Raw genomic sequence first — 16,644 nt, 5'->3', positions numbered from 1 at the left:
TGAGGACTGCCAGAATAGATGAGAAATACAAATTGCACTTTTAACTAGGCATCACTGAACAAAGATTTGAAGGAGATTAGTGTATTGTTTGAAGAAGACAATGGCACCCCACTCCAGTACTCTTGCCTGGAAAATCCCATGGATGGAAGAGCCTGGTAGGCTGCAGTCCATGAGGTCGCAAAGAGTCGGATACGACTAAGCGAATTTACTTCACTTTCTGTAAATCTATTACTTCTATTATATTTTATTTAGATTTCACTTTCACTTTTCACTTTCATGCATTGGAGAAGGAAATGGCAACCCACTCCAGTGTTCTTGCCTGGAGAATCCCAGGGACGGGGGAGCCTGGTGGGCTGCCGTCTGTGGGGTCGCACAGAGTCGGATACGACTAAAGCGACTTAGCAGTAGCAGCAGCAGTGTGTTGTTATGTGGACATTGAGGAAGGAACCTTCCAGGCAGTCAGCCCACACAGTTAATCTAGACCAGAGGAATCCTGGTGTGTTTGAGGAACACTCAAGGAAGCTAGTGTGGCTGGAGTAGAATGAGCAAACGAGGAGAGTGGGAGGAGATGAGCTCGGAGATATTCCTGGGCCAGATACATTGCCCTGTGTATGTGTTGTTCTCAGTTTTGTCCAACTCTTTGCAACCCCCTGGGCTGTAGGCCACCAAGCTCCTCTGCCCATGAAATTTTCCATGCAAGAATACTGGGGTGGGTTGCCATCTCCTACTCCAAGGGATATTCCTGACCCAGGGATCATACCTGCATCTCTTGTTCTCTTGCAGTGGCAGGCAGATTCTTTACCACCACTGCACCACAGGGGAAGCCCATGTTGCCTTATAGGCCATTGTAAAATACTTTTCTGAGTAAAACAGGGGAGCTATTGGGAAAGTTTAGAACAGAAGTGACATCTGCCTTATGTATACAGTTGTGCTCTTAACATGATTCTGGGCTTCGTCCTATGATGAGTTGGTAATGTGATAGAAATTTTGAAATAGAAAAAGAATTCTGAAAGCCTTAAATATTATAATTCTTACATTTTGTGATTGGTCTTTAAATCGTTAAAGTTTTGAGTATAGCTTAACATCTGAATTTCTTGAAACTTAGAAAATCAGCACTTAAGCAAAACCCTTAAATAGAATTAGGAATAGACTGAAGAAAAAAAAAGGAATAGACTGTAGCAGAAAATAATACTTAAAAGCTTTTTGTCTGAAATCACAAACTAATGGAAGGAAAAATTAGTTTGATATCATATATATTTAATTATGCAGCAAAGTTCAGAAATTATGGAACCTTCATTCTGCTTATGATTTATAAAATCTAAATAAAATATAATAGAGGTCATAGATTTACAGAAAGTGAAGTAAATTTGCTCAGTCGTATCTGACTCTTTGCAACCCCATGGACTGTAGCCTACCAGGCTCCTCCGTCCATGGGATTTTCCAGGCAAGAGTACTGGAGTGGGTTGCCATTTCCTTCTCCAGGGGATCTTCCCAACCCAGGGATCAAACCCGGGCCTCCTACATTGTAGGCAGACGCTTTACCATCTGAGCCACCAGGGAAGTCCAGACTTACAGAAAACATGACAAACAAGGACTGAGATCCTGCATGCTGCACAACATGGCCAGAAAGAAAAAAGGAACGTGACAAATGCACTTTCCCGGAAACAACAGAATGGGAAGAAGATATAAAAACAACCACTTTTAGGACTCTGGAACTCAAGCAGAGACATAAAACAAATTGAGAAGAATTAAAGAAAAACTACTCAGCTTTTGGTAGGAATTGCAGTTTATTTTGTGACTTCTCCCATTCTGAGGCTTCTCCCCTTTCTCCATAACTGGGAGTTCAGTCAAGAGGCATGCCTTGAAACCAGCAGCTTTGCTACTGGAGGGTTGTCAAAGGCTAACTCAGGTAGCCTGAAACACTGCATGGGGCAAATCACAGATGAACAGACTACTCAGAAATTTAACATGGGAGATCCAGAGAATGAGACAGCTAGCCATAATTGGTCTTGGTAAGATCCTGCATGTCAAAAAGGGCCCTGACTACCTTATGATTGTCCCAACAATCAACCCACCCTTGGCTAGGGATTAAGTCATATAATAAAGTGATTTGAAGGGAATGGAAAAATGAATCCATAGTATTGGAGACTTCTCTGTGGGAAGTGTGGTAATTGGAAGAGCACTCAACAGATGTTTCTGGAATACAATTGATGTGCTGTTTCTTGATCTGAGTACTGGTTCACTCTTGAGTTCACTTTATGGTAATTCACTGAGCTGTATGTACACTTAAAATTTGTTCTTTTTTCTATATTATCTTTTATGAGTTGTCTGCTGATACAGTAATGCTGTGTAAGAAACATAGAACCTCAGTGGTAAGAGACTAAACATTTACTTTTGCTCTTGAGTCTCTGGGTCAGCTGAGCAGATGTGCTGGTATGCATTGATGTGTGGTCCAAGATCAGTAGATCTTAGTAGGGCTTGCTTATGTATCTGCAGTGAGCCAGCATGCGCCTTTCGAGCTGGCTGGTCTAAGGTGGCCCCAGCTGGTGTAACTTTTCTGTGCCATGTGTGGTCTCTCATCCTTCTAGAGGATTCCAGGAGCCTGAGTGGAAACACATAAGCCTCTTGAGGCGTGGGCTTGGAACTATCACACCATCGCTTCTGCCTCCTTCCCTTAGCAAAAGGGATTCCCAGGTCAAGAAGAGACGAAGTATTAATAGATTTCGCTTCTTGATAGGAAAAGTAAGAAGTCACAGCACAAGAGGGTACAGGGAGGAAAACTGCATTCAATTTTGCAGTGAATCTACCACATGTGTTACGTTTCAATTTAACAACATATAGATAAATAAAACGGCACAGTATTGACAGTTGTTAGATCTAGATGGCTATTTATGCATATTCATAGTATTATACTATTTGCTTATTTCTACCTTCTGAAAGTTTTCAGGTTTTTGTCTTTTTTTTTTGTTTGTTTTGAGAAGGGGTTGTTGTTGGCTTTTTAAAAAAAAATACAGAGCTCTAAAAAAAAATCCAAACTTGCTGAATTCTAATGCTAGAACTCAGAAATCTTTATTATAAAAATATATTCTACAAGTGATATTAAATTTTGACAATCATTGCTTTGGGCTTTCTGACTTCTGCTGGAACCTCTGGCCTGAGACATATTTCTAGTTTCTGCTAACTACAGAGAAGCAGCTCAATCATGCTGGCAGCCTAACTGCCAGTAATAATCAGTAATATGACCACCCATTTACAATATTACCTGACTCCCTTGGTTCAAGCCATAAAAATTATACACAAACTTTTGAGGTTTCTTGACAACAATGGTTAGAGGAAGAATGTGGTAAAGTACCTACTGTGTGTCATAGGCATGACACCAGCTACTTCACATATATTATTTAATCCTTGCAACAGTCTTGGGGGATGAGAGTTGTTATCTTCAGTTTATAGATGGGTGGAGTAGTTAAGATTTAGAGAATTACTAATTTGTTTAGCATTTTATAGCTATTTAAACAGAAGGCCAGAGATATGTATCTAGCTTTGAACTCTTAAGTCAAAACGGTTGTAAAGACAGCAATGGTTTTGGAAGTAGATAGCTTACTATATGTTAAACCCAGTGTTTCTGAGAATTAAGAAAACATAAATGTCTAGCACATAACCCAGTAGTTTAGATGTCATTATTACTAAAATAATCACTAATTCTAATCAAAGGACAACCATCTGATTGTTCACTGGCAGAAGACTTAAAACTTTGTGAAGTACTTTATATTTTTCAGATGCTTTGGGGGATTTGTGTCAAATGTAAATGTTGGTATTTTAAAAAATAAATGTTTGTGTTTGAAACAGTTGCTAAGCCAACTTAAAGGAAATTTAGAAGAAGAAAATCGACATCTACTAGATCAAATTCAGACATTAATGCTACAGAACAGAACACTATTGGAGCAGAATATGGAAAGCAAGGATCTTTTCCATGTTGAACAAAGACAGTACATGTAGGTACCAAATAATTTTTCACTCTGAAATATTACTCAGGTGGCAGAGAGAATGCAATGTTAATTTTTCCTAATTTTCAACATTATTATTTCAGTATATTTTAATGGTTATGTTCTGGGCAGTATGCTAATAACCAGAAATACTAAAATGAAAACATATAGATCCAGCTCTTAATGATCTATTAATATAAAACAAGAAGTAAAAATAATTTCTATAATGAAGGTATGTTATAGGAAGCCATAGAAATACAGCAAAGAGAGGGGCAGAAGTACCTTAGCTTGCAAGAGAAGCTGGACTTTGTAAAGATGATTGAGCTGAGACTTAAAGATTCAGTAGGATTTTGCCTGAGGAGGCATAACAGGCCAAGAGAGCAGCAAATGCAGAGACAAAAGAGGTGTAATGAAACTGTATTATGATTATGATATATGGTCTAAAAGTTAATTGCTCATACTGGAGCAAAATTGTGGAAGGAGGTGTAGCAGAGAAGTGGCTAAACACTCAGGAGCCACTTTACAAAGGTTTTTCTTTGCTGTACAGAGAACTTGCTGAAAAATTTGAGCAGGGCAGTAATATGATCAGATTTGTGCTGTTTGTTTAAATCACTGATGACATTAGAGTATAGATTGGAGGTTTTAAGAATTAGAGACAAGGAATAAGTTTTAAGGTTGTTGAAATAATCTAGTGAAAAATAATTCACAAGCAGTGGTAGTTAAGATCAAGTACAAGAGAGATGTGAAACAATCGACAGAGCTTGATTATTAGTAAATTGTGGTGAAGCTAGTGTATTTATGCATATAATGTTGTTTAATAACTTTAGAAAGATGTTGAGAGAATTCTTTTGTCATGATAATATTGTAATATAGATGATTTCCTTCAGACAAATAAATCCTGTTGAAAATTGAGATTCTAAGTCCTATATCCTTTTATTTAAGTAAGTTGTAAATTAAAAGACAATGAAAAACTTGAAAACAGTTCTGTTGTTACTCCCTATTAAATTCTTAGTTGTCAACTATGGTATCTGTATTTCTTTGTGTTTTGGGGAGAAGTTAGATTATAGAATCCAAATAATATTCATAACTGTACAAAATATGATGTCCTAAATGTAACTTTATTTTTATAGTGATAAGTTAAATGAATTAAGACGACAAAAGGAGAAATTAGAAGAGAAAATTATGGATCAATACAAATTTTATGACCCATCTCCTCCTAGAAGGTACTATTATCCAGTTGGGGTTTTTTGTTTTTTTTTTTTCATTTTGAGGGAAAAAAAGATTCTGATTTTGAGAGGGATTTATATGCTGAATTTTAAACTGATAAGACTTTTAAAAATTACTTTATTAGGAGAGGCAACTGGATTACTCTAAAAATGAGAAAATTGATAAAGTCTAAGAAAGACGTTAATCGGGAACGACAGAAATCACTAACTTTAACACCAACCCGCTCAGACTCCAGTGAAGGATTTCTTCAACTCCCCCATCAAGATAGTCAAGATAGTTCTTCAGTAGGTTCAAACTCTTTAGAAGATGGCCAAACTTTGGGGACCAAGAAAAGCAGCAGTGAGTGCTTAAACTCTTTAAACATTTGTGATCTCTAGAATTGATTTAGACTCCTTACTAAAGATTTCTTTTAAATAGCTTCCACAGTCCTTTGGGATAATGTCTGATGAATGCATTTCTTTTTAACTTCATATGATTTTAAAATTCATTGCATACTGCAGTACTGCATAGCCACGTTATTTTCTTTATTGTGTATTTAGAGAAATGCAAAGAGATACCATCATTTGACCAGGAAGGTAAAATCGTATAGAAAGAACAGTGAAATGAGAGCCAGAATACCCCTGCCACTTGCTAGTTCTGTTAATGTGGGCAGGGCTTTTACTTTTGTGTCCTACTTCACAGGGCAATTATGAGGAGCAACTGAGAAATATTCATAAGATTTCATTTTCATAATTATTTGTAACTAAATAGAGTAATGCTTTTTAGAATGAGGTTTTAATCATACTTTGATGGTATCAAATTGGAAAAAAGTTACATTGAGGGGGAGGAAGCAAAGAAAAATAGCTATGAATTGGAAGAGAATGTTTTTCAATGATTTAGAAATAATTGAAGGTTATAAAAGTTATTGAGGGATTGCTTGGTAAAGGTTCAGTTAAAATGGATTTGGAGATACAAGTTTTTGTATAAACTTGTGATTTAATTTTTTTAATTACAAATGTTGAAGTGTAATATCATAATGTGACTTCCACAATTAATACTCTCTTGATTTCATTACTAGTGTGTTTAGCTAAACATTAAGAGCAAAGTAAAAGCCTAAAGAAGAATATTTTAAGAGAAAAGAATCCAGTGGTAGGCCCTTTGAAGATATAGGAGAATTTGACTACTAGCAATGTTCTTATAACATATATAAACAGGATATTTTGAATCCACTCATACCCTCACCAGAATCACTAAATTTAAAAGCATATATATGTGTGTATGTTTATACATAAGACGTATGTACAAGATAGATACTATATATATGTATACATTTGTATGTATTAATATATACATTTCAATATTACTCTTTAGAAGTAAATAGCAGGCAGAAGCAGCCACTACTTCTCCCAGGGATAGACTCTGTATGGGCAGCTCTCAAAACACTCAAAAAACTGTATAGACATGGTTTTGTCCTCAGGGGAATTATCTCTGAAAAGACAGTGTTTTAGAGTGTAAGAGATTAGACATTCATTATAGGCTGTATTTAAGAATACAGCTATAGCACCCTAAGAACTAGAATCCACAAGTAAGCAACAAAAAATCATACACGTACATGAGTACCATATTCATACATGCACACATACAAACATGTTTGTGTTATAAGAAAGTGGTTTAGTTCTATCTGTTCTCATAAAATTAGTCTGGTTTAGATCAAGTTTTCCCTAAAAAGGTGCCAGATGATTCAATTTTATCTACTACCTTTGGATATAAAACATGTTTGTGTTATAAGAAAGTGGTTTAGTTCTATCTGTTCTCATAAGATTAGTCTGGTTTAGATCAAGTTTTCCCTAAAAAGGTGCCAGATGATTCAATTTTATCTACTACCTTTGGATATAAAATATCTGGCATCTGATTTAATGAGAAATGGTCATGGGTATATATAATTTTTTTAATTAAAGGAAGATAATTCAAGTAGAATATATATAAGAAAGGTACAACAGTCTTTTTTAAGGTCATCTTAAATTCTCAGTCTGTCATTCCTTCATACTCTATGCTGGAAACATCCAGAGTAAAAATCAGAAGGAAGTAATACTCTTCTTTCCAGCAGTTATTCAGTTTTAGAATTTTAAAAATAAGCAGAAAACCCCACCATTCTAATGTTCCCATAATTTCAATATAGTTTGGGAAGCGAACATTGTATGTCTACAAACTAATTGCCACAAGAATGATCACTCTCCACCACTGGCAAATATAAAACTCCTCTTATCCTTTCCATTTGGAAGAGTGTCAGTAAAGCAGTCTATGGAAAACAGTTGAAAACAGAAAAAGAAAGTATCTAAACAAGACTTGTGCATGTTGCAACCATTCAGCTTTGTTTTAGCTAAGTGTCCATTTTTACATTGCTTTCAGTTCATTTCTTTTTAATCATTGAAAACAGCTGTGTTTTCCGAGCTAGAAACAAAAAGTTTAAATGAGTCATGACTATTCTTAATAGCAATCAAATAAGTAAGTTAAAAAGCTGTATGTCTGCATTCTCCTTAATGAGTGATACTTGTCAGTTTGTCAAAAGAGCTTATTATTATTTATAAGATAAGAGCAAACCGTAAGAAAGAGCCTAGTTATTAAGGCTGTATGCAATATGCTTTTAAATCTTAATGTGAGTTTTTTCCCTGCCTCTTAAATTGCAGCTCCAAAGAGGTATAATAATATTTTCCATTAAAATCTTATTAAAGTATAGCTTAAGAATGTTACTCTAGTGAACATTTAAATTTTTATGTTAATGACTCCTACTGTAGTTATAATCCTAATTTTCATTCATATATTGATAATTTCCCTGTGTCGTGCTATGATTGTTTTAAATAAACTGACTCCCAAAGCCCTTCAAAATATCTAAAAATGTTATAAATACATAATTTTCTATCATTTTTGCTTGCTTTTTAGGATGCCTCCTTATTTTTTAGGCTATCAGAGCTTAAAAGCTACTATCAAAATACTTTTGTTTTTTCTTCCAGCCAATCTTTTGCAAAATGAAATTAATATAATTGCTCAAGCCATCTTTTGAAAGATTTGTCTTAGAAGAATATATATTTCTGTGGTGCTTCTAAATAATGCATCAGAGTTCAGTTTAAACCAAGAAGTAGTTTCCTATTTTCTTTGTTAACATTTAAAGAAATAATGAGAGTTTTAAAAGTTTCTTTAGGTTATTTTAAACATCCTGGAACACCTTAGTTTTTGTTGAGGTATTTTGCTAAAATACAGGATGTACATTTTCCTAAATTATTTTTTTCCAAAATAAAACCTTATAATTTAAAAAGTTAAAGAAAATGGGGACTTCCTGGTGGTCCAGTGGTTCAGACTCCATGTGCTTCCACTGTAGGCAGCACAGGTGCGATCCTTGGTTGGGGAATGAAGATCCCACATGCCACTTGGCATGACAGAAAGCAGAGTTAAAACAGAGGCGTGAAAAGCCTTCTACATTTTCATCACATACGCTCCCTGGTCCACCAAGAGTGGCCCTAGTAATATAGGTCTATCTGTCTTTACAACTTAACTAGAAAAATTGTTCCTTCAGTAAGTAGTTCTTATCATTTCCTGTATTTATAGGACTTTAGTCAGTCCAGGTTTTCTAAGTGTATGTTTTTCACCATTGTCTTCAGTGCTTTCCCAAGTATTTTAAAGTATCAAAGTACATATTTCATATTTCATAATCACTCAGCAGCACGAGAATAATAGCTGTAGTGTAGCTTACATAGCTGAAACTCAGACATTCATTTCTGTCCTTAATTTCAACATTTAACTCCCATCTGTTCTTCTCCCTTTTTTCTTTCATTTTTCTGTTTCTGTTTTTTCTCATGCTCTGACATTAAAGTGGTTGCACTGAAAAGACTGCCCTTTTTGAGGAACAGACCGAAGGATAAAGACAAAATGAAGGCCTGCTACCGTCGTTCCATGTGTAAGACTTTATGACAGTTCAGCTTCTTTCAAATGACTACACTGGCTTCCATTACTAATTTTCACTAACCATTCTCTGGACTGTGCCAATTTTCTTATTTTGCAAAGTGCAGTCTTCCTGTAACCCATGGAGCTGGAAGAATTTTTTTTTTCAAAACTGGCACTGAATCTGCATTATATGTATGTTCATTTATACATATACATGCATATGTTTAGTCATACATGTAATATACTTATAAATTTCCAGTGCTTTCTAAAAGTTGGCAGAAAAAAAACTTTAATTTTATATGCCATAAAGATTTCTTCCCAAAGAAATTTGCTTAAAGAAAATATAACAAAACCTTTAGCATTAGGTATTTATTTTCTTAATGAACTAGGATTAAATAAATAAATAAAATGGCCTGTAATCCTTGAAAATGTTTGTCATTCTTTATATACTGATACTCTGGTTTTTCTTTTTTTAAGTGGAATGGGTAATTAATCGCATTAAATGTCTGTCACTGGATATCCTCTCTTTCAGGTTTTTATTGACTGGTATACTTATTTGATTCATAAAATGAATAATTTCTTCAGTAACCTGCTCTGACCAAGGACTCTTTATCATTTTCAGTAGTGATGCTGTAAAGAATTGCTCTCCATCTTACCTTTATTCATTCCATTTTTGTCACCACAAAACCACATTTTGAAGGCTTCTAATTACATTGCACATCACTGCTCAAAAGGCAGTTGTACTGAGTAAAATTCCTTTTCCTACCTCTAAAGGGGGTGGAGGGTGATAAAATTATTTACTGAAGTTTATCAAGCTTTGGCCTCCTCATTTCATACAGCTAAATGCATGTCATAATTCAAATGACCTTGTGGTTAGTTTTTTATTTCACTTACATTAATCCATAGACAATAATCAATACAAAATAGAAATAAGAGCAAGTACATTAACCATGCTGATTCATTTGCTTTCATTTGCATCCCAGCCATGAATGACCTGGTGCAGTCCATGGTCCTAGCAGGAGGACAGTGGACAGGTAGTACTGAGAATTTGGAGGTTCCTGATGATATTTCAACGGGTAAAAGGAGAAAAGAATTGGGAGCTATGGCCTTCTCTACTACAGCCATCAACTTTTCAACTGTCAACTCTTCTACAGGCTTCAGATCCAAGCAGTTGGTTAATAATAAAGGTATAGGCCGTCTGCTATTTGCACTGTGGTGTAACTGTTGGCAACAGGAATTTTTATTTGACTTTCGATGTTTACTTTTTTTGACAGCAGCAACCTGAAATAATTATCAAAACAGTCTGGATTTAATCTGAGAGAATTTTCAAATCATTTCAAAAATTTAAAACATCATACAGATAACTACATCTTTCCTAGGTCTTTCATAATAAACAGCTAATGAACTAACAAGAAATGGAAATGTAAACCAAGTAAAAGAAAGAAAAGGAGAGAGTGATAGAAGCTTTAAAACAAACAAACAAAAAACCTAGAAACACTACAACATCAGGGAACCACACAGAACAACCCAGGCTCTTGCTTCACTTTGCAGGGTCACAGGGAGGTTGTTTCAGTGCTTCTGGTATTTTCCTTAAGCAAGTCAACTCACATCAGAGTTACTGTGTTTCTTACTCCTATTCCAGTTTCTGATTGAGTATATGAAATATGTTAAATCAAGATGCACTGTACATGATTTAAAAATTTCCATATTCTGCATAAATAAAATGTTACAATTTTTTTTGTTAAAAAAATTTTATATCCATTCTACTATTTTACATAGATACTACATCCTTTGAAGACGTAAGTCCACAAGGTATTAGTGATGATTCTAGTACGGGATCAAGAGTTCATGGTAAGATATGAACTTTATTTAGCAAGTACATATTACATACAGAATGAGAATGCTAAGACTCTTGCATTGACCTCATGAATGTGGCATTGCCAGCAAGCATGTTTTCTCTAACCTGCATCTCATAGCTCCTTCTGCCATTTCTTCAAACCTAATACTCCCTTTTTCCTTTTATAAGGTTATTACTTCATCTAAATAGTCTGTCTCTACTTTAGTCAAGGTCATATATAAAGTATGTCTACACAATGCTTAAAGGTAATTTTGTTGCCATTTTGGCATAAAGTTATTAGAGATAATTTCATATTTCGTTTTAAAAATACTTACTCTGGTAAAGGACAGACTCTAAGAAACCACATTTTCTGCAGTGTTGAGCATTTCAGTTTTTAGTTTCTGACTAGAACGTCTTCTCTTACCAAACTAAATTATTAACCAAAAAAAAAAAAAGGAAAAGGAATGAATTTATATGTAAAGAAATACGTTAAAGAAATTTCATATGTGAGCAGGATTTTAGGAAGCAGGGTGGGCCGTGTTAACGGTGCAGTTGTTTCCCTTGTATGGATAGGAATACAAGACACTAACTCTGCAGATGCTTATATTCCTCCTGTTCGTGGCATCTCTGCAATGTGCAGGGTTCCTTGTCTGATCTTTTGTGACCTAATCACTAGCTTTTTTTTTTTTTCCTTTGGGGACATGTCATTTTGTTCAACTACAACAGTCCTGTTATCCGTCTAGAAATCCATTTCCAAATGTATTATTCACTTTATCTTCTTTTGTTTGAATCTCAGCTGTTGTCTCAGAAGTGTCCTGTTCTCAATTGTTTAACTGAACTATCTGAAAATGCCTTTGCTCGCTAGTCTATAAGACTCAACTCTCTGTGGGCATGCTCAGTCTGTGAAAGTATGCATGATTGCTTCCTCAAAGCATTCTGTAATCAGAATGTAAAGTTCAGTGTCTTCAGCTGCAAGTTTTATCACTGTCTCCTGATTTTTTCATTTAGCTTCGAGACCAGCCAGCCTTGATAGTGGCAGAACATCCACTAGCAATAGCAATAATAATGCTTCACTCCATGAAGTCAAAGGTATGCTGTAGGTAAATTTACTAATATGCTCCATCCATTTCCAGATTTGTGAAAAAGTGGGAAATTGATTAAGTTTCTGGGTAAAATGAAATCCAAATCATCTGTGTTTGGAACATAGTTCCTTGGAATATTTTATGCTTTTCACATTGTAATACAAATGTATTTCAATGTGTACAAATGTAAAAACAGGAGCAGTTATTTTAGTTTCCATTTTTCATCTTCACAGGTAAAATCTTTTTCTTGTTATCTTTCTATTTCAAAAGTATCTGTAAGTTCTTACTTTCTTACATTTTGTCTTTGTCATGAAAATGGTTGGCCTTAATTTTCTCATGATACTTGTACACTGAACTCACAGAAAGTGTTTTAGAAATACTTTTAGCTTTGTTTATCCACGAAATAAGGAGGAATATATTTTTTTAATTTGAGAAGACAATTGTGTTTGTGTGAGTGTAACAAGTGCCAAATGGATGCATATATCTCATATAAAGAAAAAATTAGTTCAAGATACCTTTTTAATGTGCATTCCAAGCTGAAATTTTATGTGAATGTCTGGAAGTATCAACTGATACCTTTTTTCTTAAAGGTATACTGCCTACTCAAATTCTGGAATTATTTAATAGATTATAAAAGTTTGTTAAAGTAGTTATTTTCTACAGAATTGTTAAATTATAATGAGTGCATTTGTTCTATTGCTTTTCTGTATTATAGAATAATTTTGTCTCAGTTATAATTTTAATACTTGTTGCAATGATCTGAAAATCTGATTTCAAGTGATTATTTTTTCATGTTTATAATCATGTTCTTATATCCTTTAGAAAAATACTACCTGAAGTGTGAAGAAGCCTTTTCTGATTTGAAATTTTAAGAAAATTTTTTTCCTACAAAATGTTACATAGTTTGAGCCAAAATCTTTCATGACCCACTTTATTCTCTGTGATTAGGAAACCGTGGAAAGTTGCGTTTTCCATCTTGATGCTTCTACACAGTTTGCGATTGATCAAAATGAATAAGCACTTTTAAGGAATAGCATAAACTTTGGGGAGCTTTTTTCCAGAACTAGTAACTTGCATTCTTTATCATTGTTCAGCCTCAACTGAGTGTTTAAAGCTATCATACTGACAGTGGAAAGCAGGGAGAATCAGATTTTTCAGACATTAAATAAAGAATGAGATACTACATACTTGATTTTTACTGGAATTTTCTAAGTTAATTATGTCGTGTCTCCATTTGACTTTCCTTAGATGCTTGCTATTTAAATTTAAAAAAATTTTCTTAAGATTATTTTTTTACTTTTTATTGTTAGTTGGAGGATAATGGCTTTACAGTGTTGTGTTGGTTTCTGCCATACATCAGCATGAATTGGCCATAGATAGTACATACGTTCATTCCCTCCCTCTTGAATCTCCCTTCCACCTTCCACCCCTCTAGGTTATCACACTCTTTAAGGTTATTCATTTAGAATGAACAGAGAAGCCTTCAAATAAGGAACATAGACTTCATAGAAAGTCAAAGAATTAGAATTATTAGTGTTTGGTTTTAACATTCTCAATTTAAAATTCATATAATCATATTTTGGGCTTCCCTGGTGGCTCAGTGGTAAAGAATCTGTCTGCCAATGCAGGAGATCTAAGGGTCAAGAAGATCCCTTAGAGAAGGAAATGGCAGCCCACTTCAGAATTCTTGCCTGGAAACCCCATGGAGAGAGGAACCTGGTGGGCTACAGTCCATGGGGTCACAAAAGAGTCAGACGTGACTTCCTGACTAAAACAACAACAAAATTTTTTTTAACAATTATAAGGTGTTTTACAGTTTTTTAACATGAAATTTTAAAAATGTATTACTGCCTTGTTTATTGATTCATTTACTCATCAAATGTATTGAGTGCCTGATGTATATGTTCAGGTTCTGGGTCTGGTGGTGAAAGCAAGTGTTTGCCCTTGTGGAGCTTACAGTATTTGTCATCGTGACAAATAAGGAAGCGTGCTGTGGTAGACAGTTTTTAGACTGATGAAAGATTAACGTATTTCTGAATAAAGCTTGGAAAGTCATTTTGGCTATTCATAAGAATCCAGTCAATAAATTATCAGAACTTACATAGTATTAATCCTGTGTCTATTATTGAACTTTTAACACACTGTTTACTCTTAAAGCAGGTGCAGTTAATATCCAGAGCAGGCCACCAAGCCACAGCAGTGGGGAATTTAGCCTGCTTCATGAGCACGAGGCGTGGTCCAGCAGCGGTAGCAGTCCAGTCCAGTACTTGAAAAGACAGACCAGATCAAGCCCAGCGCTCCAGCACAGAACTCAAGAGAGTCGGGCACATCATAAGACCAAAACTGGTTCCCCTGGAAGTGAAGTTGTTACTCTACAACAGTTTTTGGAAGAAAGCAACAAGCTTACCTCAATGCAGGTTGGTTTTATCTATGGTGACCTTAATTTAGATGACACTATAAGTTAAATTTCTATGGTTGAACTTTAGAGCCTTTTTTTTTTTTAAAGTTAAGGAGTGTTTAGAGACATTAGCAATTTTTTATAGTCTACCATATCAGGAAAGCAAAAGTATGGTTGTATTCACTAATCTGCTTTGATTTTTTTTTTTTTTTTTTTTTTTTTAACAGCTAAAGCCCTCAAGTCAAGAGAATCTTTTAGATGAAGTAATGAAAAGTTTGTCTGTCTCTTCTGACTTTTTGGGAAAAAACAAACCAGTTAGCTGTGGTCTGGCCAGGTCAGTAAGTGGAAAAACTCCAGGAGACTTCCATGATAGACGGACAACTAAGCCTGAACAGTTTGTGAGATCTGGTCCTCAAAAGGCTGAAGATGCCTGTTTCATGAGTTCTTCAGGAAAGCCTACACGAGGCGCTCAAGGAAAGATAAAATTAATAAAAGAAACTTCTCTGTCACGACAATCAAAAGATAGTAATCCCTATGCCACTTTACCTCGTGCAAGCAGTGTTATCTCTACTGCCGAAGGAACTACTCGAAGGACAAGCATCCATGACTTTTTGACCAAGGACAGTAGACTCCCTATGTCAGTTGATTCACCACCAGCTACTGCTGATAGCAGCATCACTGCGACATCTAGTGAGTACTGTTTACACCAGTGGTCCTCTCATACACTTCACAGTCCGACATCTGCTCTAGGTTCTCAAGCACAAAATTATTTAGCTACAGACAAGCCCCAGTCTCCACATACCCAGGCCAGAAACTCAAGAACTGAAAGGTCACATCTTCTAAATCAAACTTTTGCCATGATTAATATGTCTAATGATGCATTTGGAAGATCAGCTACAGATAGCCTAGAATCCTTTACTGTGGCTCATCCAGCTCAGCCATTTTTATCCCTGAATACAGAATTAGTTAGTAACATAAGTGGGTTACCTCCCAGACCAGTCACCAGAGTAACTGACCAGGCTTCTGCTTCTTTGGAAAAAACCGCTCAGAAAGATAATGAGCAGTTTTCTGATCATCAGAGCCACGGTAGCATTAATCCACAATCCTCTGTAGACAATAGTAATCTTATCACTCCTGCATGCCTCTATCCTGATGACACAGAAGCTGCATTGTTGGTTTCTGAGGATAATCAAACGGTTTGGTATGAATATGGTTGTGTATGATCAAACCTGCACAATGTAATACTGGTGTCATTTGATACACACTATGCTTCTCTAATCTGATTTGAAGAGCTGCTATTGAAAAGAATCATTTGACTAGGTTTATATTTTTAAGTTGTGGCATAGTGTTCAAGTGTACATTGTGGCATGTATATAAATACGATTATGTAACCACAGCAAAGCCTGCATGAACTATTAATTACATTGTACATTTTCTGCATGACTTCAAGAACCTTAACAATACATGCTCCTCTTTCACATTTCTTGTCCCCAATAAGAGATTGTTACTTTGATACCTGGAAGCATGTTAAAATGGTTGCATGCTATAATTACTAAGAAGGCATTTCCAAGTCACATTTGTTGATTCCAAAAAAGAATGCTCATTGTCCCTTTTGCTCCCCTTTCCCTCTCTCCCTCTCTCTTGTCCTTTCCTTTTTTTCCCCAAAACGTGCAATTCATATTGTACATGTACAGTATTAGTAAGGAAAATATGTTAAAAAGATGTCATTTTCTTTTCCCATTTAATTTTGCCTTCTGCCCTGCTGTTTTATTTTCAAAGAAATAGTTAATAAGTCAACACTTTACATAAAAAATATTAACTACTGCCCATATTTATAAAATTGTTCAGATTTAAAATGTTGTTAGTACTCATAAATTTAGTGTAATTTGAAAAAAAAAAAAAACATTGAATTTAAATGTGACTTATACAGTGACAAGGAGCATTTATAGTCTATTTCTTCCCTGCACTTTTCTTCATTTGATAAACAAAAGAGTTCAAGTACTATCTTTCTTTCAGGATGACTTTTTTTACTTGGAATCAGTTAACACAGTAGTTTTTTCAGGGTTTTTTTTACTGTAGAATCAAAGAGAAATAAAGCAAATCATACTCAGTGTGTGGGAAATTTGCATTTTTACTTCTCTTTTAAAAGGGTAGCAAGTTTACTGAGTAGTGAAGATTGTTACTTAAATAATTCTATAA

The 16,644-nt window shown here is 35.1% G+C and overlaps 1 protein-coding gene across 5 annotated transcripts in view; it reads left to right on the top strand.

Annotated features, from left to right (window-relative positions):
• The window catches only part of CCDC88A (coiled-coil domain containing 88A), a 115,885-nt gene that overhangs the window by 95,586 nt on the left and 3,655 nt on the right, over positions 1 to 16,644 (top strand). The window contains exons 23-31 of one of the 5 annotated variants that reach the window (XM_019970169.2): positions 3,847 to 3,992; positions 5,114 to 5,206; positions 5,335 to 5,549; positions 9,058 to 9,141; positions 10,112 to 10,315; positions 10,908 to 10,979; positions 11,974 to 12,054; positions 14,205 to 14,464; positions 14,673 to 15,135. In XM_019970169.2, the coding sequence (XP_019825728.1) occupies positions 3,847 to 3,992; positions 5,114 to 5,206; positions 5,335 to 5,549; positions 9,058 to 9,141; positions 10,112 to 10,315; positions 10,908 to 10,979; positions 11,974 to 12,054; positions 14,205 to 14,464; positions 14,673 to 15,135 (1,618 nt within the window). Of the gene's footprint in view, positions 1 to 3,846; positions 3,993 to 5,113; positions 5,207 to 5,334; positions 5,550 to 9,057; positions 9,142 to 10,111; positions 10,316 to 10,907; positions 10,980 to 11,973; positions 12,055 to 14,204; positions 14,465 to 14,672; positions 16,568 to 16,644 lie in introns of those variants that run through there. The other 4 variants (XM_019970167.2, XM_019970166.2, XM_019970170.2 and 1 more) reach the window with 4 other exon arrangements.

The sequence above is a fragment of the Bos indicus genome, chromosome 11 (genome assembly GCF_029378745.1).
Source record: "Bos indicus isolate NIAB-ARS_2022 breed Sahiwal x Tharparkar chromosome 11, NIAB-ARS_B.indTharparkar_mat_pri_1.0, whole genome shotgun sequence".
Taxonomy (NCBI): domain Eukaryota; kingdom Metazoa; phylum Chordata; class Mammalia; order Artiodactyla; family Bovidae; genus Bos; species Bos indicus.
The sequence above is the reverse complement of the archived record's forward strand: the minus strand, read 5'-3'. Positions and strand labels throughout refer to the sequence as shown.